General features: G+C 33.0%; 1 protein-coding gene across 1 annotated transcript; it reads left to right on the forward strand.

Annotated features, from left to right (window-relative positions):
- The first annotated feature begins 299 nt into the window (after positions 1 to 299).
- Positions 300 to 24675, forward strand: LOC148276270 (uncharacterized). Its single transcript, XM_088234509.1, has 4 exons — positions 300 to 435; positions 3283 to 3388; positions 19562 to 19730; positions 21707 to 24675. The coding sequence occupies exons 1-4, from the start codon at positions 300 to 302 to the stop codon at positions 21797 to 21799; spliced, it is 504 nt and encodes a 167-aa protein (XP_088090635.1). The 3' UTR covers positions 21800 to 24675.
- The last annotated feature ends 260 nt before the right edge of the window (positions 24676 to 24935 follow it).

Genomic DNA, 24935 nt, shown 5'->3' on the forward strand with positions numbered 1-24935 from the left:
CAAATACAATAAGAGTAAACACAATACACTGTAGAGCAGAAAATTATTTTCAAATGATAAATGACCCTAACCATTTTGTTATACTTTTGGAGCTCAATTTCAAATTTTTAAAAAACTGACAATTCTTATGTTAACACCCAATATTTAGAGATATTTATGTTTCTTTTTTTGAATAGACTCCATTGAAATACTGAATAAATAAGAAACGTTTTAAAAAATAAGTGCTAAATACAAGTGGAGTGATTTAGTGACAGACTGTGTTTTGTTTTATTATTTACTCTTAAACTTTATATTGAAAAATGTCCACACCAGCAGTGTCCCTACCCCCGATGGGAACGAAAGGTATTCAAGTCATGGGGGTGACTGTACCTCCAGCCAAAATACTCGTAAACACCAACAGCAAACAGAGACCGGCCATCATAATATATCCAACAGGTTATTATTTATATTTATATATTTATTATTATTTATTATTATTACAGCAATTTACAAGTAATTATTTATACAACACATTAATTCAGTAGTAAAAGTAAACATATTTTTTTTTTGGCTGTTGGTTCATCTAAACTGCCTAACTAGGGATAGCTTCCCCGTTCTAAGGCAGTAAATTATGTATTTTATAATGATATTTAAAAGTAATTACAGTTTTATCATAATGTGTGCTTTTTCAGTCTTAAAGGTAAACAATGAATATCCAGAGAAAACATAAATAATATCAAAATCTCTATATCCTAAGTCCTTAGATATAACTAGTAAAACAAGCAACCAGCTTACATCGGACAACAATTTCTCTGACTCCCTCCGACCAATATGGATTAAAAATGCAGTCAACACCTTCCTCAGCCTGGCAATCCCACCACATTTCCACGAAACTGGGATAATGTTATATACCCTCGGGCCTATATAATATTGCTGCCTTTGAGCCAAAAAAGTATTGACTCCTCTCTGTAGAATCAGATCCTTATTGGAGTGTCTAGTATTATGAACATGACAAACCCTTGCGTATTTTTCCCTGTTGAGATGTGTGACCTCTACTGACCTCAATATATACCGTTGACGAATATCCAGCACTTGAAATTCTTTAAAGAGCGAATCACTCGGGTATCGGTATGGTTTTTTTAATATAACTCTTAACACTGATTTTTGAGCTATAGCTGCTGAAGCCATAGTCGTTTGAGTGCAGCTTCCCCAGCCAATCAGACCATACGTCAGTATTGAATTTACCAATCCATAATACAATTGTTTTAGTTCTTTAATCCTTAGTATATTTCTTGAAGGTATGAAAAAATGAATTAAATGTTTTATTTTATTAGAAATATCTTCAGCTTGTAGGTTCCATCTCATGAATTTATCTATTTTTAAGCCCAAATATTTTACACTAGTGTCATTTTCCAATATTGTACATTTACAATTTACATTATTTATGCAATGATGTAATGTAATGATGTAATATATTTATTATTAACTTTCGCCGTCCACAGATATATAGATATCCTCGCATTATTATATTTGTTTGAATCGGGTTGTGGTCCCGTGGCTAGTGCCTCGGACTCATGGCTCAAAGGTCCGTGGTTCGAATCCCATTCTAACCCAACTTAATTCCCATTTTCGTACAACTCGTTGAAAATGGGCCTCAACATTAAATATTTGGGTAAATCGTAAGAACATAAATATTTATTTAAAAAAAATGATATAGACGAGTATAACGTATTTTTGATTTGATATAGTATACATATTTAAAACTAAAATATCTTTAACAAATTACAAAAGGGATGGAGAATACCTTAAAGAAGGGAAAACGGAAGTCTAGGCATTTACAGAGATTATTACCTGTCGTTGGCTGGTTTAAGTAGCCACTTTACACACTATGTAACATTCACCATTTTGCCTTTGCTCGAGGGGGTGAAATCCAGTATTTTGTCTACAAACATTTTGACAAACTCAAATATTGTAATAAAACCAATTGGTCCAAGAAGAACTTTAAACATTGGAAAATTGTTTTCAGGCGTTGCCTAGTATGTGAAATAAATCTCTTCACAACAATAAAGGTTTCAGCCTTTTAACTTCACTAAAATCAACAAATGGAAGAATTTAAGAAATATGGATGTTCAAACATTTATAAACAAAGTCTTTTTTTTAAACGATAAGAAAAAACATAGTAAATAAAAATAAACACAAGATTTACACTTATAATATAAAAAATCAAACACTGCTTTGAGTCTACTGAACACTTTATTTTATTTTTACAAATATAAAAATAAAAATTTCGTGACACTTAGCCGTGACTATTGGCTTTTCCCAAAATTATGATAAATGTACGTGCTATAGTTCATAAGATTATTTTTATTTTTGACTTAAGTACCTTGAATTATATAACTATATAAGGACATTAAATCCATCTAATCTTCACATTCGTTTGAAAATGCCCTAACAAGGCGAAACAATTGTCACGGAATTTTTGTTTTTATATTTGTAAAAATAATATAATGTGTTCAGTAGACTCAAATCAGTGTTTGATTTCTGATATTGTAAGTTTAAATATGGACAAAATACACATTAAATCAATCATCAACAAGATTCAATAAAATATTGTACAATATTAAAGTTTGTCCAAATGTTTGTAGACAAAAGACTGGATTTCACCCCCTCGGCAGTCATTAAGATTAACAAATTACAATAGGGATGGAGAATACCTTAAATAAGGGAATATAGAAGTCTAGGCATCTACAAGGCTTATGAGCTGTCATTGGCTGGTTTAAGTGGCCACTTTACACACTGTGTAACATTCACCATTCTGCCCATATTTGAACATCTATTTTTCATCGATTCGTTGAATCCAGTCCTTATCAACAAAAATTTGGGCAAACTCAAAATATTGTTGATAAATCCACCTGGTCTATGAAAAAGTATAGAAATTTAAAAAAAAAACTCAGGCGTTGCCTAGTATGTAGGTGAAATAATTAAATTAGATGAATCTCACCCACGTAAATAAAGGTTTCAGCTCTTTAACTTCACAAACATCAACAGATGAAAGAATTGAAGGAATATAGATCTTCAAAAATATATGTAAAGTGGCCACTTAAGCCAGCCAATGACAGGTCGTAGGCCCCGTAGATGCCTAGACTTCTAAATTACCTTCTCTCAAATGTTCTTTATCTCTGTTATAATATGTTAATATTAACAGCTCCCCAGGGAGTTGAATCCAGTCCTTGACTCAAAAAATTTTGACGAACTCAAAATATTGTTGAAACATATTTTAATTTATTTATTTAAATATTTCAGTATCTCCAGAATCTGTGATAGTGCCCATCGTCTCCTGTATCCTGGGATTTCCTCTGCTTGCGCTTTTGGTCATCTGCTGCTTAAGAAGAAGAGCTAAACTGGCCAGGTATGAGATAATAAATAAAAATAATCGTGCCTATAGCCATACCCTTCTATTCGATCTCGGTGGCGCATATGGTGCTGCATCAAAACGAGGAGGTAGAAAAAAATGGTAATTTAAAAGCAGTTGTTTTTCAGAAACAGCTAAAACAGTTGTCACAAAAAAATATTTTACAAAGAAAAGCTTTTCAGAATATTAGTCAAACTTGGTTATAACCTTAGAGTAATAATGCATCAACCTATAGAGAAGCCCTATCACTATGTTTCATAGAACGCATCCGATGTTGGTTAGCAAATTGGCGATCATTTGGTTTTGTTCGACAACAAACACATAACAGTTCTATCGGATGCTTTTGTCGCTGTGCTTGGCATTGTTTGTCAATAACTTGGATATTTACGTTATAGCAAATATAAATCGACTATGGTGAATTGCATATGTTTGGTTGCAGCAGTAAGAGCGTCAAAGGTATTTAAGGAGTCGGCTTTTACAGGTAATTGATTTCGAATATTTTCCCATGACTTACATTGATTTTTGGCATTTATTGTCCCGACACGTGCATTGTGTTGCTTGAAAACTTTTCTTATATCGGCATATTTACTTCAGATCCTTTTTTTTTCAATTTAGATAAATTTGTGAATTAAAGTATGTTTACTGTTGATAATGACAGTTGATTACGGGGAATATGTCGGGGCCGCACTAGGCATCCATATAAAGTTTGAGTAGTTATCGAGAAGAGGTCGATTCAAATTTTACTCGAAAACAGCAACGTTAACCTTTAAATCGCATCTAAAATGACGTGTCCGAATTTCAGGCCGCTACGACTCGCCGTTTCGGAGATGTGACGGACAAACAAACAAACTCAACACAGGACTTTGGTTCCATGGAGTTGGGATTTATGTCTCAATAAATGTAACATAAGTATATTGTGAATAAAATGAATAAATACATTTAAAAACTAAACACACACATGTATTTTCAGTTTTATAAAATAAATATAGGCGAATTATATAAAAATAAATTGGAATAACCCTGCAATAATAAATACACAGGTGCATATTTAAAAGTATTTACTCTCAACTCTCACTCACATCATAAATGTTTCAGCTCCTTTTCTTCACAAAAGTCAACAGATGGCAGTGGGCAGAATGGTGAATGTTACACGCATGGTAAGAGAGCGCAAAAACCACTACATTAGGTGGCGTCGTCGAAACAAAATCTAAGTCAATTTTAGAAAAATCTTTCTAGGATACTTTTTAAACTGTTAAACTAAATGTTCCAAATCGATTATTCAAAAATGTAAATGTAGGCAAACAGAATATTTTTGAATTTAAAAACGAAACAACAAACGAATTCAATATTCTAAGTGGCAAACGTAAAGAGAAATCAACAAAAGACCGACATCTGTCGACACTTTAATTTACAACGTTCGCCATTTTAGCGGTTTGAAAATTGTATAACTCCGTTCCCATTGGCTAAATTTAGACAGGACACTCAAAGTTGGTTGGTTCGTATTTGCGGCGACCAATCGAAATATTAATATTCAAATTGATTCTCGCTTTGTTATTGTTTTGACAGGGAAAAATCCTTATGTTTTATTTCTGTATGATTTAATCATCTGAAAGTATTTTTCTGGAGTCTTAGCTAAAAATTCAAAGAAAATATTGTAAGGTTTTAGGTACGTAGTAAACATAAGAGTTTATATTATTATAAAATTATTGTGCGTGTAAAATAAGTTAAGAAAATTAACTCATCCGAGCGTAGGGTCCCCCAGGAGCGTATTCTTTTGATATTTTTTTTTCATCATTTTGATTTAATTTTTAATATAATCCTTCCCATGATGTTCTAAATGTATTAAATTTTTATTTTTTTTAATTTGACAAATCTTTCAACAGTAATCACATTTGTCTTTGCTTTTCCCCTGTGCCAACATCAAATATTACAATAGAAAGCTTAAATTTATTTGATACATTAGTCAGTTTGCACGTGGGCTTTTTGCTATGAAAACCACAGAAAACTGGATTTTATTCGTTAGATTTTACATGTATTCCTCCTCCTTACTCTCCTCTGTACCTCCTCGCCAACAGATTGCGTGGCTTTAGATCAGTTTTATTCAACGTGTAGCAAAGAGAGGAGCGCAATGACATCGCGCTGCTCTCTCTGTGACATGTTGAACAGCACTGATCTTAAATCTTTTGTTGGATTAAACTGTAAAGTGATGGATTGTAACGTTTGTTGTTTGCACGTGGGAAAACAAGGACAAATGTGAATTATTACTGAAAGAATTCAGCAGAATAATATTTTAATGATTTTGATACATTCTTAACGTTATGGTATAAGATTTTCCAGAAAACAGTTTTTCTCGCGTAATTTGTATGTAAATACACGAGATAATGCGGCCACGAGAGCGTTTCGAATACCAGCCCTGGATTTAATCAAATATAATAATAATGGCCCCGTCAGGCCCGGAAGGGTTAAGTAAGATAGTTCTTGAATTATTTTCTCGCAACCGGCGGGAATCGAACCCGCAACACCAGTTTCACAGTTGGCTGTCCAGCCAACTGCGCCACGGCACCCGTCTAATAAAAATAGTGTATTAATTCGTTTTTAATTCATTGTTGCGATGTCGATTTTATGTCGAACGCCTGATTCCAGAATACGCCTTTTCTGATTAAATGCGTCTGTTCACAAAAGTCACATTCGCCAGAAAGACGTGCCTTAGTTTGCTGGAGCGTAAAAGTGGTAAACCAGAACACTCAAATATAAATAATATATTCCTCATACCTAAATAAGGGGTTACGAAATCGGGAAAATACGACTGATCATTCCAAACTCAAGCCACATATGGATTCTGCTTATAGACAAGTCATATCATCTTCATAATTCCTATATTTATTTATTTTACAGAAACAAACAGTCAACAATGATACAATTACATATAAAAGATACGGTTCAAGGACAGACCAGCGAAGTTTCTAAATAAAAATCATACATATTAAATTGTGGTACAACAAAAGGGTGTGTTTGTGTGTATTTGTATGAGAATAACTGTATTGGTTTGTTTGTGTGTATGAGGGATTAAGTGCTCAGGTGTGTGTTAGTGTGAGCATCATTAAATAGCAAGTGGGATCGTATCGCAGCCAGAAAGAATCAGCCTTAATTTATTTTTCAATAAATTAAGGGGTGTGTTAAATATATCAATAGATGAAAAAAAAACATTATAGTTAGAGTAATAACGATAGAGGAAAGAGTGTTGTGCATAGTTAGTGCTACACACTGGCAGATGGAATAAATACTTGTTACTTTTCACGCGAAAGTGGACATTAATATTAATTTTGGAGAGTAGGTTAAAAGAGTCTACTTTATTATTTCATAATTGATATAAATAGCATAATTCAGATATAGTGCGTCTATTTTCACGGGTAAAAATCCATTTTGTTTTGCAGATTGGCTCTAAGTGCCAAGCGTTTTATTGTTTTTATAATCTAGGTATTTAAAAAAATTTCGTTGAACATTTTCAATCCTTTCTATGTTTGTTATGTATTGTGGGTTCCACACGACGGATGCAAACTCCAAGTTACTGCGTACAAAAGTGTTGTATAAAGTTTTCAATGTGTTTGGTTTTAACTCACAATGGTGCATAGAGCAAAAGAATATGTTTACTATTATTTTTTTCTAATGATGTTAAATTACCGGTTACCAACAAAGATACTTTGAGTTTTTTACAAAATACACACTTACGTACATAAATAACGATATAAGTTTATACCGTCTCTGTATATATTGATGGTAGCCGTTCATAATCGTTGCCCAGGCTCTTTATAGACCTGGGCCCCGATTTCAATAGAAAGTTAACATTTATCTTCAATTTTATCCACAAAGTAAAATTAGGTTTTTTGTATGAAAAACAATTTTTTCCTCTAAACATCTTCAATTCTAGGTTACCGACTAAAATACCTTAAATGTTCATGCAAACATACTCATTTTCGTACACAAATATCGGTTTTTCTTTATAGACTGTCGAAGATAACTCTGTTAACTTACCATTGTAATCGGGGCCCAAGGTCTGTATTCTAATGGGAAGTTAAAATTTAACTTCAGTTTTATTTTCAAAGTTAGATCAAGTTTTCTATATAAAAAATAGATATCATATGATTGAAACGAACCAATGAATGACCGCAAAAAAATTTCAGCGTTCCTTACTTCATTAACATTGAAAATAGTTCTCATTTAAATTTTTAATTCTTGATAGGCTTTTGTGATAGAGCATACTTCAAAGCGACCATAAACTACAATTAATCCCAATTCAAGCAAAAAATGCTCGCTTGAGCATGAATTTTAAAATACTTTTCACACTTTCCAAGACGATATGCTTAACGATCGTCTGTATTTATCTACTGAGCGACTACAAAGCCGTCTCTTTTAACGTCTCGATACGTACACTCCGGAAGATAGTAAAACAGACGGAAAAAAATATAAAAACCAATTAATTTTTTTGTGGCAACTTTCTTGCGCCTATAAACTCTTATATGTTAATAGGGCAGAATCTAGCAACATTTTTTTTCGCATCTAGCCACTCGTTTCGGAAACTGACAGTTATCTCAGAATTTAATTCGACTTTAAAATTATTTTTTTTCTCTCTAATATTTTGAATAGGCTTTTAAGAAAAAAAGATCCAACCTCAAAGCGATTAAAAATTTAAGTCAATCGTAATTAAAAGAACAATTGCTCGTTGAAACAAAATTATTGTCACTTTTAATGCGTAGAAAAACGTATTGAGTGGTTCTAGATCCGTCGGTATAAACCGATGTACTTACATCAGAACTTGATGGTGGGGGGATCTGTAGTGTATCTTAGTAGTCGGTCGGGAGACTTTTATCTTCAACTTTGACGTCGTACTGAAGCTATGTCATTTCAGTGCGTAGATATGTGTACCGAGACGTACGTACGCTTCCCCTTGTTTCATATCAATGTACCTACCCAAAACTTGAAGGTGGGGGGTCGGTAGTGTATCTTGGTAATCGCTAGAAATAATTTATCTTCAACTATACCGTCAAGGTGAAGATATGACGTCTTTTTTTCCATCGTAATCGACGCCCTGATAACAGAGTCTCGCTTCGGCCCTGGCAGTACCAATTATTTGTAACACAATACTCTGAAGAAATGGAAATGCGACATACAGTGATATTAATTTCTTCAACACAAACATTTTATTGTTTAGAAAAATACTGTTTTTCCTAAAATCATATTGTATAGGGTTGTGGTCCTATGGCTAGTGTATCGAACTCACGGACCAAAGGTTCCTAGTTCGAATCCCACTGTACCCCAACTTTATATCCGTTTTCTAATAGTAAGTTACTTTTATTATTCGTGCGCTGTAGTTACTGGGTTTACAGATACAAAATTTTCGGTTCAAAGGCGAAAAAATGTCCGGTGTCTATAAAGTATTCCGCTTTTGCAGATTTGTCAGGATGCCCAAGTTTACGCGCTCTATTGTGTTCGTCAATTATTTTCTTTGCTGTGCGCCCTGTTTGTCCTATGTACACTTTATCATATCTTTGGCAACATTGTTTATAAACAGCTTCCGTTTCCAGGGGATTCTTATCTTTTAGGCTCAATAAATGGTTCTTTATTTTTAATAATAAACGAGGCAATTGAAATACAGACACCCGAATAACATAAACAAAGATGACGGGCTTAAATTAAACTCAACGTGGTTCCCAGTACTACATACTACAAAAATGAATAGAAATGTGCCTGTTACCGACTGCGACACGGTACAAATTACCAGTACTTAAACACACACTTTTTTCTACAAAACACTCAGCTTACCCTGAAGATGGCTACTGCAATGGTAGCCGAAACGTCGGAACAAATCCAACACACACGGTATCACTAAAAAAAATATATATTAAGTACTTACATATTTCAATCGCTAGTTTTTCTATTATTTTTTAATAAATCTTATACTGTTTATACTTGTTCATGTCTCTAACTAAATATGTGAGTATAATTTGAATTTAAAAACTGTTCATCTTATTTCTTTTTTGGATTTTTATTCTTCATATCACTATGGTAACACGTTTAATTATTATTTATTTTAATTTACTATGTACCCTAAAACTTCAATTATCCAGATTCATGAGTGCAAGACGTTATTAGATTAACTATTTAAATAAAGGCACTGTCTTGGAAGAAAACGCAAAATTTACTATAAGAGAACCTTTTTATTGCTTTTAAAATAAAACAGCAAATTTGAATCGCATGAAAAATTTACGTAAACATGTCCGCGCCGGGCGTCAGGGCCCTATTTTCGATGACTGGAGTTTGGATAAACGGAGTTTTACTGTATTTATTATTTTTCTCGTTCATTATTATGGCTTAACACGGGTACAGCCTAAAAAGCCATTATAAGTTCTTGAATATGTAAACATACCTAATTTATGTATGTATGTGTATGTATGTACTCATATATATTTAAAATTATAAAAACTCTTATAATAAACAACTACAACAGTGTAAGTTACTGTCCAAGCACAAGAGTAAGTCTCTTTTTTGGAGAGTTACAGTGATAACATTTACTAGATGTGTAAAAGTAGATATGCTTAGAATTTAAAAAAAACATGTTTTTTTAATGAAATTTGTTAGTATTTAATTTTTTTAATATGGATGCGCGTGTGTATGTATGTATATGTGTGTATGTATATGTATGTATGTTGAATGCTCAGATTTATATGTTTTTTTTCATTGTTTTATATTTACTTACTCTTTCTTCTTCTCTTCCTTCCCTATTTTCCCGACCCCCTTTCCTTTCGCCCCTAGCGAACTGTACGTTTTTTTAAAATATTTTTGTTCCTATATTGAAACCCGTAATTACTCTTATTATTTGTTGTTATTTTGTATGTATTGTTTATAACTATGACTGTGTTAGTTTAAAAAAGAAATTATTTTTTTGATTTTTTTAAAAATTTAATGAACAAATAAATCAGTGGATTAAAAGGAGCTGCGAAGAAGTAAAATGGATTGTCTCATCCACCCAAACCAATATTGAATCAACTGCTCTATAAATGTATAGTTTATTTATTTATGCTTTATTCAGAGAGTTCATAACATCTTAAAAACTAATATAAACTTTTCATGACATTACAATTATTTTATCAAAATTTCTCAAAAACATATTTTTTCAAATTAATTTTAAATATTACGATCTTTTCTATTTTCTTTATTTCTTCAGGTAACTCATTGTACAGCGTCAATCCCTTGTTCAATGAGTTTTGAGATTCTGTTTTTCTCCTCATTGGTAACCTTATCTTTTTTTATCCCTTGTTTCATATGTATGGCATTGTTGGTTAAATTTAATTGTTGTTTTTATTTTATTCATCCCCTCAATTATTTTATGGATAAAAATTGCTACATTATATTTAATTTGCCGCTTTACTGTGAGCAAGCCAGTTTTTTTGTGCATTTTTTATACATTAGAATAGATATTTCTTTTGAATATTATCCTCATCGCCTTATTTTGAAGAATTTGTAAATTTTTAATTTCTCCTTCATTACATAAAAAAGAATAGAAGTACAGTAATTTGTGTTATTTTTTTGTTATTTTATTGATTTTATATAAAAAATACAGGTATACAACATACTTAAATGAAATATATATGAATACGTAGTGTATAAAACTGTCATTTCAATATTTGAGTTTGTCCAAATGTTCGTAGACAAAAGACTGGATTTCACCCCCTCAGGAGTCATTAAGATTAACAAATTACAACAGGGATGGAGAATACCTTAAATAAAGGAATATGGAAATCTAGGCATTTATAGGGCTTATGACCTGTCGTTGGCTGGTTTAAGTTGCCACTTTTTTTTTTCAACAGTTGCCTAGTATGTGAAATAATTCAGTTAGATGAATCAACAAATGGAAGAATTGAAGAAATTTGGATTTTAAAACATAGGCAACATGGTGAATGTTACACAGTGTGTAAAGTGGCCACTTAAACCAGCCAATGACAGGTCATAATCCCTGTAAATGCCTAGACTTCCATATTCCCTTTTTTAAGGTATTCTCAATCCTAGTTGTAATTTGTTAGTCTGAACATTTTGTTAATTATCTCTGTATACTAAGTCTTCTTTGTATATTCTCATATGTAAAAATATTTTTAAAGTTTGTTGTTAAGTGTCCTCGGCACGGGTAACCCCAGTGAAGTCACATTTTTTTTATTATTAATCATTGTTTATTATTTGAAAAAAAGTAAATAAATAAATGTATGTTTTCAATCGACGGGTGTAACATACATCGATCATTATATTTACATGCGTGAGTTACCTCTGTAAACAAACATTATAAATTATCCAATTTAATAATAAAACAATACAATAAGGCACAGACGGTTGATAAAGTAACTCGTAAGCATCGGGGAGGTAAAAATAATAGGAAAACGTTCCTAACACATTTTCTCTTACGTTTATGAAACTTTTACTGTATGTAATTTTGCAGGCACCTTGTAGTGAAAAGTGGGGGGAAAAGACAACACTTTAAACTTAATATTAAAGAACATAGACAACTTTGCTTCTGCGGTTTTCCTGTAGATGGCTTGAGTGGTTAAAATAAAATTATCAAGCACGTCATACAATAAAGTTGGGCGTCCGTCAACATGACCTCATAGTCGATTGTCTGCAATTTAAAATTTACACTAAAAATGCATTATGTAACTTAGTAGACATTACAATAATAAATATGTACATCTCCCTTCCCCTCCTTATCCTCTCTTCAAGCATTCTTGTCCTAATCCCGCCCAATTTACAATAACTTCGTCGTAAAAGTCGGGTTGTGGTCCCGTGGCTAGTGTCTCGGACTCACAGACCAAAGGTCCGTGGTTCGAATCCCACTCTACCCCAACTTGATTCCATTTTCTAATAGTGAGTTATTTACAACTCGTTGAAAATGGCCCTTAAAATTAAATATTTGGATAAATCATAAGAACGCAAATATTTCTTTTTTTTTCTTTTAAAACTTACTGTTTTTAAAAAAAATTGCTGGCTGCGACACGATACAAATTACTAGTACTTAAACAAACACTTTTTGTCTACAAAACACTCAGCTTACCCTGAATATGGCTCTTGCATTGGTAGCTGAAACGTCGGAACAAATCCAACACACACGGTATCACCCAAAAAAGAAACATATTGATAACAGTGACAGTGAAAACCTTCGCACCTATTTAGCTCAAATTCTTTGATTATTGAAAAATATTTAAGAGTACATGAAAATAACATTTTTATATGTATTAACTTATATGTAATGTATTTTCTTTACTAACTTTGTATACTTTGAAGAAATCTGTTATTAGTTCTGAGTTTATACACTAAATCTGTTTGTTTACTATAAATATGCATGTAGAACTGTTGATTTCCCAAATAAAATAAAATAGTTGTTTACGACTTAAATAAAATTGCATGATAATTAAAATATTTCTACTATTCGTAAGGTCTATTAAAATGCAATTTATAGTCTAAAATTATATTTAATTATTTTCGCACAATATAAAAATGAAAATATTTATTTATTAGATAAAAATTTTAATAAACTCTTCTTTCTTCACTTAACCTCGTGTTACAGAAATAAAAGAAAGCAGTAGGAAAATTACTTTCCTCGGAAAAATAGCTTTTCCGCTTGTTACAGCCCAAAATAAAATTATCAACGCCTGTTTTCGCTGCCAGGGTGTTCTATTTACATTTTTCTTAGCTTGCACAAAGTTTGGAAGACCTTTCGCCAGATACTGAAGCGTATTTTAACTTTTTTAATTTGGTTGTTAATGAACGAAGCCCGGAGAAAATTCTAGAATAGGGTTGCGCTGCGTACAACCGGTTGATGAAAGTTATTATTTATTTTTCTATCGTATTTAAATACAATTATTTTTATTCGTTTTATCATCTATACCCGATGGATGAAATATAAACGATTAAATCATAGAATTTATTAAATATCTTGGTGTATACATAGACCAAAACTTTATATGGAAAGACCATATCAGTGAACTAGTTAAACGAATTAGAAAATGTATATACAATATATACATATTTATTAGATTAAGGAATATTTTAAAAATCAATCATTTAAAAATAGCTTATTACTCAATTGTACAATATTTGTTACGATATGGTATTGTAGGATGGGGTGGTGCATATGCCAATATATTAAACCCTTATAAAATAGTACAAAGATTAATTATTAATGTAATTTTAAAGAAACCCTCAACATTCAATACGGAAAGTCAATATAAAATATTTAAGGTTCATACAGTAGACACTCTTTATAAAATAAATTATATTATACAAATATATGAAAAAGAAAAAATAAAAGAATTTGAGATGAACAAGTCACTCAGATACCAACATACTATTAAAATTCCTAAATTCCATACAAGTCATGGTCAAAATAGCTTTTTCTTCAAAGGTGTAAAAAATTATCATAATCTTCCTAATGAACTAAAAACTATTAAAAATAATATTTCATAAATAAATTTAAAGTTAATCTAAAGAAATTTTTTGAACTCGTGTAAAAACAACATTAAATTTTAATTAGTATGAATGTATTATTGTTTTATGTTTTTTCTTTATGTATCCAATGTTTTTCTTTTTCTTTTCATGTACTGTATTTAAAATTATATAAACTCTTATAAATAAACAACTAAAACAGTGTAAATCACTCTCCAAGCACAAGAGTTAGTCTCTTTTTTTTGAAGAGTTACAGTGATAACATTTACTAGATGTGTAAAAGTAGATATGTTTAGAATTTTACAAAAACATGTACTTTTTATGAAATTTATGAATAAAAAAAATATTTTTTTAAAATTAAGAATAGTCCTGATTTGAATTTAACTATGCCGTGTTGTGTCCTTTTAAAGTGTAGAAATACTGCTAGGATCTTAAAGAAACAGGATGCAATCACATTTCATGTGTAATTAACAAACGAATGTTTAAGTAGCAAATGCATTACTTAAAAATAGATTTATTTATTTATTTATTTATTTATTTATTTACGGACAAAGTCCATTTATTTTTTTATTTGTCAGATTGTCGAAGAAACAAAATGGAAATTTCGTTAGTGTTGCCAGGTAGTAAATGTTTTTACCCTACTTTGTTCATCTAATGAACTAATGAAAATTAGACCTCGGATTAAATAACGTCGTGGGGGACATTTTAACGATATTATCTTTAAAACATAAAATATTATTTAACATGATATAAAAATATCCGTTTTATGTCAAATAAAATTTATTTTACATTTTAAGTTCAAAGTTCATGAATTAAATTACTCTTATTAAATGACTTTACTTACATATCTACTCTGTTGTGTCAATCAATGTTTCCGATTGCACAATAAAGTTTTCAAGAAATTAACAGATTGCTTTTTTTACCTTACATCTGTGTTATGATTTTTTTTTTCCCCATCAAGCAACATTACGCTACGACCTCACGAATACGCGCGGCGAAAGTGAGGCATGGTGGGGGAATTATTGGACACAGTCCGATGTTTTCAAATATGATTCTACGCTCCTTCTGGACTATTCCTAATTCTATGGATGAAATATTCTACTGTGAAAACACCGTTTAAAATAAGTATTTCATACCTTATCTGCTTTAAACTTTTAAAAGATTTTTTTTGCGTTCCGTATATTTGTATTTTATTTGTTTAAGTATATAACTTTTTATTTTTAATATCTCAAACAATTTTTTTCTCTTTTGCACTGTTTTTTCTTTTTATTTATTTGTACCGTACGTTTTAAATTTTATATGTTTTTTATAATCATGTTTTATATAACTCTTATGTGTGTAAAAACTTTATGGGCGTGAAAAATTAATAAAATAATTAAAATAATGCCAATCGTGTCGGAAATCAAACCAGAGACCTCTCGCATGCAATGGCAGGAAAATGAACTAATAATTAGACCGCGAGGTGGACTCATTGGAACGAAATAATTTTTAAATCTTTTTTTTTTTCAAAAAAGGGTCACTTCGGCTTTTACATGTAAGGATAAGAATAAGTTTTTTTTACTTTAAAAAAAAAAAAAAATTATTAATTCATAAATTGTTTAACACATACATATATGTCTTAACCCTAAATATAATTAGGTTTTTCCCATCCTTAATATTTTTTAATGCCTTATACGAGATTATTAGACGAAATTCATTTATAAACAATGGCATACATAATTATAATACCTCTCGTATAGCATTCAATTTTTTGACTTCGATTTTTTTCTAAACGGGAGTCTTATATTTACCTTTTCTCTGGTATGATCATGTCCAATTTGGATTCGAATATTTTTTTACAAAATTCTGTGTTTATCAAATATACTTCTTCTTCACGCCTCATGTCGGGTCCCCCCGACTTTGACGACCACTTGGGAGAAAGCTTCCATATTCTGAGCAGTGCGAAACAGCTCCTCCACAGTTCTAATCCTGGTCCATGCTCGGATGTTTCGAAGCCAGGAAAGCTTTTTTCTTCCTACCCCTCTACGTCCCTCGATCTTCCCCTTCGTGACAAGCTGAAGTATGGCATATTTCTCACCTCTCAACACATGGCCAAAATATGAAATCTTACGGATCTAAACAGCGGTGAATAGTTCTCTATTATTATTGGCTTCTACGTAATACTTCATTGTTGGTTATCATATCGGTCCAAGATATTCTGAACACTCTACAATGGATCCACATTTCAAATGCTTCAAGGTGGTTTACAATATTAACTTTAAGAGTCTACGCCACTACACCGTACATTAAAACAGACCATAAAAATAGACATAACACAAGAGACAGACAATTGACATGAACAATTCATATCAACAATTTAATTAGCAAAGTGGCGACATTATCGAGTCTTTTTTTTTTTAACAAAACTTTGTTCCAAAAACGGAAAAAATTCTAATGCACGAAGCCTATGTAAAAACTAAAATATGTTATATGCAACTACTATGGGGAACAGGAAATCAAAATGACATAAACAGACTACGAAGACAGCAAAATAAAATATTTAACTTAGTATATGACCTACGCTATCTAACAGCAACTAAAAAACTTTTTAAACAATCTAACCAATGAAATGTAACTGAACTCTTTAAACTAGAATCCGTAAGATTTATTCATAAATTAGCCACTGATGTAATTGTAGACGAAGAACTAAAACTTGACAAAAACTGTAGTAAACAGGGACTCAATACGAGAATATCAAAAAAATATCATATACAACCTTCTAAAACGAAACAAGGATAGTCAAGACAAATAAACCATGGACTGAAAATATACAATAAACTACGAGACAAATCTAAACAAAAGACTCAGACAACCTTAACAAAACATGTTAAAAATATTATCAATAACAGTAGAATGTGAATTTTAAAAGAAAAAATATTATGTTAAGTGTATGAAACTCGTAAGAGTTTATCAATAAACTTTAAAATAAAAAAACATTCTAGTAAATTGAGTAATGTTATTTGTAAAATATGACATTTATAAATATAATACTAATAGCTTAACAAAAAATCTACGAATACAAAAAAAGAGTGAAAAGGGTAAACAGTTAGTAAAATGAACAATTTGGAAATAGTCAAAAGGTTAAATTTAAACTGGTTGAGCGCATCACTATTTTAGAATAATATTTTCTCTCTAGGGATACTGTTCTTACTGAATAATTGAATAAGTGAGCCAAAATAGCGGTTCCCCTCTGTTACAGATTGTCGGCTTTGCGTTTTTTATTAATGGAAAAGGCGGTGTGACTTTTCTTCATAAAGACGTAGTCTCATATTTTCCCCTGTATCATGGCACCAGACAATGTCAGACAATTTTACTAGTAGTAACACGATATTACATCACCGCGCGCAAAAGATTATTTACCACAAGCTTTTAAGAGTTAAAACCATTTTTGTTGATTTTTTTTTCGTACATTTTCGAGAAACTTCACCCTATAATTAAATGCTCCAATTTTGACATGTCCTTACATCTTAAAATTTCCTTTAACATTTTCTGTATCCAATTTCCCGTAGTACTGAACATTCTCATTAAGTTGTAAAGTTTGTATTATTAACGTTTAATGTCCTCTGTTCTCCTGGTAATTTTTCTATCCAATTAACTATTAATTCCGCCGTCTTATCCCTTATTTCTCCTTAGGAACACATCTTATTTTACGTCCCCGTTAATATTTAATCTCAGTTACGTATACACCGAATACATTCGTCTGTGGTAATCCTATCTTATCCGAGTTAAATTCGTTGCGAAAGCGAGGAATTTAATCACTGCAATTAGTAAGTGTCCTCACAAACAATTATCAACCGAGACTATTTTAATACACCCATTATTTCAACAAAGGTATTTTCTTTCTCACTATATTTTTAATCTCGAAGTGCTAATTTGGTTGTTTAAACGAACGAGCCTTGTAAATTACAATAATAATCCAAAGGCCCTAATTTCATTATATTATACGTTTGTTAGAAGCCATTTGGAATACGCACCTCAGATATGGAATCCCCAGTATGCCATATATACTCGTATAACCAAAATAGAAAATATTCAAAACAAATTTATAAAGTACCTAAAATACAAAACCGGTATTTCTTATGTATCGACTCTTGCTGCCTCCACCTACCATGGAATCACTTCTCTACAATACAGCAGAGTGTGTGCGGACCAACTACTGCTTTACAAAATTATGACAGGAATGGTTGACTGTACAGACCTGCTTGGTTTAATAACAATACATGTGCCATCCAGGATTTGTAGACGGTACCACCTGTTTCATGTACCAATAAGTAAAACATCGAATGTTAAAAATGCTTTTTTTCGTAGGATTTTTTCAGTGTACAGTAAAAAACTTAAAGACATAGACTACACAAACGTCACTCGGTCAGATTTGAAATTCACACTCAAAACGCTTGTCTACAAAACACTCAGCTTACCCTGAATATGGCTCTTGCATTGTTAGCTGAAACGTCGGAACAAATCCAACACACACGGTATCACCCAAAAAAGAAACATATTGATAACATTGACCGTGAAAACCTTCGCACCTATTTAACATAAATGAAGTAGAAGGTATAAAAATGTCTGCTCATTTTCATGAACATAAAATTTTTTTGGAAAGAGTTCCTCAAAAAATCAAAAAGCTCCTCTGAAAGTGGAAACCTAAAAGTCATTAAATCCAAAAATGGGCAAATGATAACGAATGACGAAGGATTGAAAGAAAGATGGATGAAATATTTTATGGAAGTTTTCGAAAGCACCAAATATGACCCTGCGCAACAGAGGTAACCGAAAGCGAAATAATTAAAAACAATGAGTGTTTTAAACAAGTAGGAGAGTTTGCGTATCTGGGAAGTATGTTTTTAAGAGATGGAAGAGAACAAATTGATGTTGAAAGGAGAATGAGCTGGCAGAGTAATTGCAAATAAAAATATGCCAATTGAACTGGCAGTGCACGACGGGGTTATAATCCCAACACTCATGGATGGAAATGAAACATGGAACTGGCAGAGGAAGGATGAAAGCAAAGTAAATGAGTCGGGTATTTATAAGATTAAGAAAGGGTCTGTGAGATGGTTTGGTCATGCAGAACGAATGGATGACGAAAAAATGGCAAAACAGATATATATGGCTAGGATGTATTTGTAACGTAAGCCGTGGACGACCAAGATAGACGTGACATGATCTGATAAATCAAAATCTCAAGTCTGGTCACGTCAAAAAGAGACTCAACCGAAAGGCATGTATGACAAGATAAATTAATGTCGAAGAAGCTATAAATGTGTCAAGATATACGTGTGTGGCGGTCCACCCTATCTGCCTACCCCTACGGAAAATGGCGTGATGGTAGTTGTTATACCCTATGGTGGTATATAAAGATCAATAATAAGATTGATTGTAGTTGACTGTGGTTTATTCTAAATGCTTATTATATTGTGGTAAGAGAGCGACTGTTTGCTAGGAGAGACAAATCTAGAATGACTCGCCAAGCTGTGTGGGTATGCAGACGACTGTAGATATATTGTTGTCACCAACAATATATCTGTTGTCACCAACATTATACTTACATTCCTTACAGTAGTAGAATACAATTAGAATCAATCAACGAATGGTGAATAGGTATTAAAAGGATCCTCTCATCACTATATTTTTTTATTTTTCTAGGGAAAGAGCGAGAAGACGCAACTGTGGAATGACTAGTGCTGGGTTGTCATTGGTCCGTCTTGGCGCTGGAAGGGCCAATAGAACAGCTAGTGTGGCCAAAGCGAGGGACAGGCCATCGCTGGACTTAGCCACAGTACTTGAAGAGAGATCGGACCTGGATTCCACCCAGGTAACTGCTAAAATTTCAATTCAATGCCACAGAGCGTGTGCCTACAAAATTAATAAGCATTAAAAAAATATATACATTCAAAAATACAATGCTCAGGACAGGCGCCGTGGTGCAGTTGATTAGACGGCCAACTGTGAAACTGGCGTCGCAGGTTTGATTCCTGCCAGTTGCAAGAAAAAAATCCAAAAGAGATTTTTTTCTCATTTGGTCTGGGTGTTGTAGTGTATTTTTCATTACCTCCTTCCATATCCCTCCGATCCCACTTGCTGACAAGCCTTAAAATAGAGGCTTACCGGTTCATTATTTTTAAAACATATTTATACAAAATTTACAAACAACTGATAACGTAAAAAGAAAAAGCAAAACAAGAAAACAGAAATATTAACATGATACAACGCAGATGAAGAACATTTTAGAGAAGGGAATATAGAAGTCTAGGCATTCACAGGGCTTATGATCTGTCATTGGCTGTGTTAATATTAACAGCTCCCTAGGAGGTTGAATCCAGTCTTTGTCTACAAACATTTGGATAAACTCAAAGCATTGTTGATAAATCCACCTGGTTCAAGAAGTAAATATATTTTTAAATATTTTCAGGCGTTGCTTAGTATGTAGGTGAAATAATTCAATCATATTAATCTCACCCGCAACAATAAAGGTTTCAGCTCCTAAACTCACAAACGTCAACAGATGGAAGAATCGAAGGAATTTATATGTTCAAATATAGGCAGAATGGTAACTGTTACACAGTGTGTAAAGTGGCCACTTGAACCAGCCAATGGCAGGTCATAAGTCCTGTGGATGCCTAGATTTTTATATTCCCTTCCTTTAAATGTTCTTCATCTCTGTTGTATTATGTTAATATTAACCACTCCCTAGGGTGTTAAACCCAGTTCTTGTCAAAAATTTGGAAGAACTCAAAGCATTGTTGAAAACAGAAATACTCGTAGTTACAAATGACAATATAGTACGCAATCAAAAATTTAATATATGCTACATAAGTACTGGAAAAAAATGGATAATATAAACAAAACACATTTTGTACTTGCAAAGAAAATTTTCGTTCCTCCTAAATGTTCAAGTTCGCACATGAGTTATGGAATTAGCTGTTAGTTACTGGGAATTGGATCAGGCAAATATGAGGGTGCCCGACCAATTCAAACTAGAGGTGGTATAAAAAATAAAAATAAAAATATTTTATTTTGTTATTTGTAAATAGTTAAAACCATTTTTAAACTGTTGCTAAAGAAAAACAAGTCAGTTTAACTGTTTCTAAAGATGTGAATTTAAACCTGCACAAGCAAAACCGTAGCTATTCCCTCTCCTTATAGAAAAGATGAAAAATTATCCAGGATATGCAAAACGTAAAATTGTTTTTTTTTAATCAGAGGAGTGTGTTTTTATTTTTTACAAAACCATGGCTAAGTCCCCCACCCCTCCGAAAATGCAAAACTAGTCAGGGAACGTGAAACTATTTCTTAAATAACAGTTTAGAGTGGTTCGTAAAAAGTAACACTTTAATAAACTTTTGTGAAACTGTTTTAGCAGTTGCATGTACTAGATTTTTTGCTACGCTGTTCTGAACAGCTATTTAGAAATAGTTTAATTTCCGATACGGCAATTATAATTGCTACTCCTTTCAAATAACCAAAACGCCCATCTAGAGATGAATGAATTAGAATTCAAACTTCGTGAATAGCAGCCATTGACAATAACGCCTCGTATGCTGGAGAACTGTCCTGATGAAAAAACATGTTCCAGCATTTTGCAGTGGTCAAAGGCCTGTTGAAACTAAACCGTTGCAGGTTACAGCTTGTCTCTCCGTACGTAAGCATAGTTGGCTGTATAATGAATACACATCAGCTCGAGTGGTCAACTCGAAGCAGTTTAAGGTCATATCCATCAACCCTCTTGTCTAATACCTTTGATGTGGTATTTCTAATAAATATTTTTACTAACGATCATATTGATTTCAGTTGGAGCTGGTGACACCAGATCGCGATGACCGATTTCAGATTGGTCGACTGCTAAGCCAGCCAGCGCGGTACTTCCTGGAAGGAGGAAGATAGCGCCAACCGGCCCCCGTGCCTCCGGCCCATACCGAGCCTGGGGGTATCGAAGGCACACACTCCCCCTTGTGGAATACTCTAACCCATGCGCAAACCATCAGCATTGAAATTGACAGCTAGTTAAGATACTAAATACCCTTAAATTTATACTAATTACTGCAAGGTGGAAACACATTTTACTACCCGGTTCATGTGCAGATTTTATCATTGTTGTACCTGCTGTGTAAATAATTAGTATTGAATAGCAGCCATTGACAATAACGCATTGTATGCTGGAGAATCGTCCTGATGAAACAACATGTTGCAGCATTATACAGTGGTCAAAGGCCTGTTGAAAATAAACCGTTGCAGGTTACAACTTGTATCTCCGTACGTAGGCATATTAGACTATATAATGCATACACATCAACTCGACTGGTCAACTCGAAGCAGGTCAGGATCATATTCATCAACCCTCGAATATTGTGGTCATAAGGAAAAGCCACATTTCATGGATCGAAAAACCGATCAAGAAATTTGTGATGCTTTCTGAACTGCTATACCGACGAGAGACGTTTGTAATGTAATATCTAAGGAGTTCAGGTTTTGGAAAATGACTCCGAAAGGTAAAAATATAGATAAGAAAGGGAACTGCTCTGTGTCCGGGCGGATGACACGGTTAACAAATACAGATCTGAATGTGATTTGGAACCAGAAAACTAGACGAATGTTTTCTACTTTTTCTATGGCGAATAGAGATTAGCCCGCCTCGTAGTGCAGTGGTTGGCGCATTCGCCTACCATGTTTGAGGTCCCGGATTCGATTCAGCCCTAACAAACCATGGCCTAAAATCATTCTGGTTCATTGATGTTCGACGCGAGCCATATTAGGTTTATAATAGACGTGCCCATTATAGGACATAACACGCTAGTAATGTGTTCAAAATTATCTTATGTCCGATCATGTCCACTGCTACTGCAATTATCGAGTTATAATGACCTAACTAATTACTGAGGTACACACGTGTAATCGTATATTTCGATAATAATTGGCTTATTCCAGACAAGGCGCGGTTTGTTAAACGGCCAACTGTGAAACTGAAGTCGTGAGTTTGATTCCCGCCAGTTGCAAGAAACAATCCGACTAAGATGTTTTAAGGCTGCTGATAAGCCTCTAACAAGTCTTAGTGGGTTATTCCTTAAATTAAATATGCTTACAAATACTTAGTGTCAATTATTGTTTACATATTCGGATGAATATAATACGTATAATATTACGTATTGAGATATTAATTCACATAGACATGCCCTGAGCCCTAAAAAATGATGACAATTAACTCATGTCTAAACGCTCAATCATGCCCAACGCGTATTTAGTTGTTTTTCGATCGCCAGCCAGGCGTGACATTTAGTTACGAAACCAAAACGCCTGCTTGTGTCATGAAAGCGTGTAAAAATCTTTCGGATAAACATTGTAAAAAGGATTTTGTAACTTTTCGTTACCAAAAATTTGTTCATGAGTGATTACAAAGCTTAAAACAATTAATATTCACATATATCGTTTTTTAAATGTAAACGTCAAACTGCACCTAGCGGCGCAATTGCAAAGTTCTTCTTAGTACGTTTTTCAAATATAAAATATGTGTGTTCGTATTATTTTTGCATTCCCCAAAATCCAGTTTTAAAAAAATAAGACGAATTTATAAGGAATTTAACGAAATTGTCTGATTAGGATCCAACATTAAAAAACAAACTTTTATACACCAAAAATGAGTATCCTCAAATTTTTGGTAGCATATGCATGCTCGTTGAATGCATCCCTGGTATAAAGAAACAAACTCAGTAACTACGCATACATTTTCGTGTCAATACTTTTTTTAGAATTTTACTCTAGGGCGCGTCTATGACATACAATTAAAATTATTTTAAAAAATCTATGGCGGTCTATGCATTAATGTCAATAATATTACGTATTTTTATGTGTACAGTACAATAGTTACATTTTTAGTATCTAGTCATATTTTTTGAAAGTCATCTGCATCTTCCCTAGATTTTTTTATTTTATTACTATTTTTGAGTTTAAGTTTAGAGACACCTTCAATATTCTGTTGCTAATGTTATCAGAATATGAACCGGTGTTAGATTATTCTGATTATTTCATTACAGTTATTTAGATATTGTATGTTATGGAGGTCATGATTATTAAATGATTCGTGATTAGGATAATTTTCATGTCATTTATTTTCACTGAATTTACAAATAATGTCAAGAAAAAATTACAAACACCGTTAGTTCACAAAAGGCGGAGCGGCAGGCCGTTGACTGCAGTGATTCCACGCAACATTCAGCGAGTCGATGACATCATTCGTGGTGATTGCCGGAAAACTACAAATGAATTGTGTCGCATTTTCTACCTCAGCTGAGAAATCAGGACCGTGCTTTTCACTTCAGTGGAATACATGCCCTTGTTAAAAGATGGACCAAAACTATATAAATGGACCGAGATTATATTGAAAAGCGACAAATTAATCGTTAATAGTGTGGTTTTCAACCTATATAACTGCATTTTAATTCCTTGGCAATTCTTCTTACCCTTCTTCCTGGCTGTGTGTCCCATTTACTTGGGGTTAGCCCGCCTAGTCTGACGTGGATACTGAGGACTAGGAGATTTGTTGTTTGGTTTTTGTTTTACGTCCGGTTGCCACCTGACGCCAAGACAGTAACCCCTCTTGCTGACTTGGGCTTAGGATGCCACCGTTGACTATTGTTCCTTCGCTGCCATCCTCAACACAACATCCTGCTCGACGCAACTGTTTTCCAACAGCCAATCGTCCAAAGTATGTCCGGGTGGCCTGAAAGAAGATTTGTGCCCCTTCCGCCTGTTTCATCGTACTGATACACTTACGTAGCCCTGGACAAACAGTGATAACTGAGAAGGTGACTCAGTCCTCCAAGAGCCAGGGTCTTGTTTAGGTATGACAGGTAAATATATGCCCACAAACCATCGCCCGAGACCAAGGCCTTCTTGACAATAAGAAGGGGGAAAAAATTGGAGGCATTAGTTTTTTAATGACCCTTGTGTCGCTCCATTTGTTCAAGGATATTATATTCCAGCATGTAATTCTAGTAGTTTCAAGTTTCCTTAATCGTCTTAGAGA

The sequence above is a fragment of the Micrasema longulum genome, unplaced genomic scaffold, assembly GCF_059751315.1.
Source record: "Micrasema longulum isolate JH-2025_06_02 unplaced genomic scaffold, ASM5975131v1 h1tg001249l, whole genome shotgun sequence".
In the NCBI taxonomy this organism is placed as follows: domain Eukaryota; kingdom Metazoa; phylum Arthropoda; class Insecta; order Trichoptera; family Brachycentridae; genus Micrasema; species Micrasema longulum.

Excerpts from the sequence above, each read along its gene's own strand:
- LOC148276270 (XM_088234509.1), top strand. The coding sequence starts at position 300 with ATGTCCACACCAGCAGTGTCCCTACCCCCGATGGGAACGAAAGGTATT. Across the intron at positions 3,389-19,561 it reads AGAAGAGCTAAACTGGCCAG|GGAAAGAGCGAGAAGACGCA; the intron begins GTATGAGATAAT and ends TTATTTTTCTAG. Across the intron at positions 19,731-21,706 it reads CGGACCTGGATTCCACCCAG|TTGGAGCTGGTGACACCAGA; the intron begins GTAACTGCTAAA and ends TATTGATTTCAG.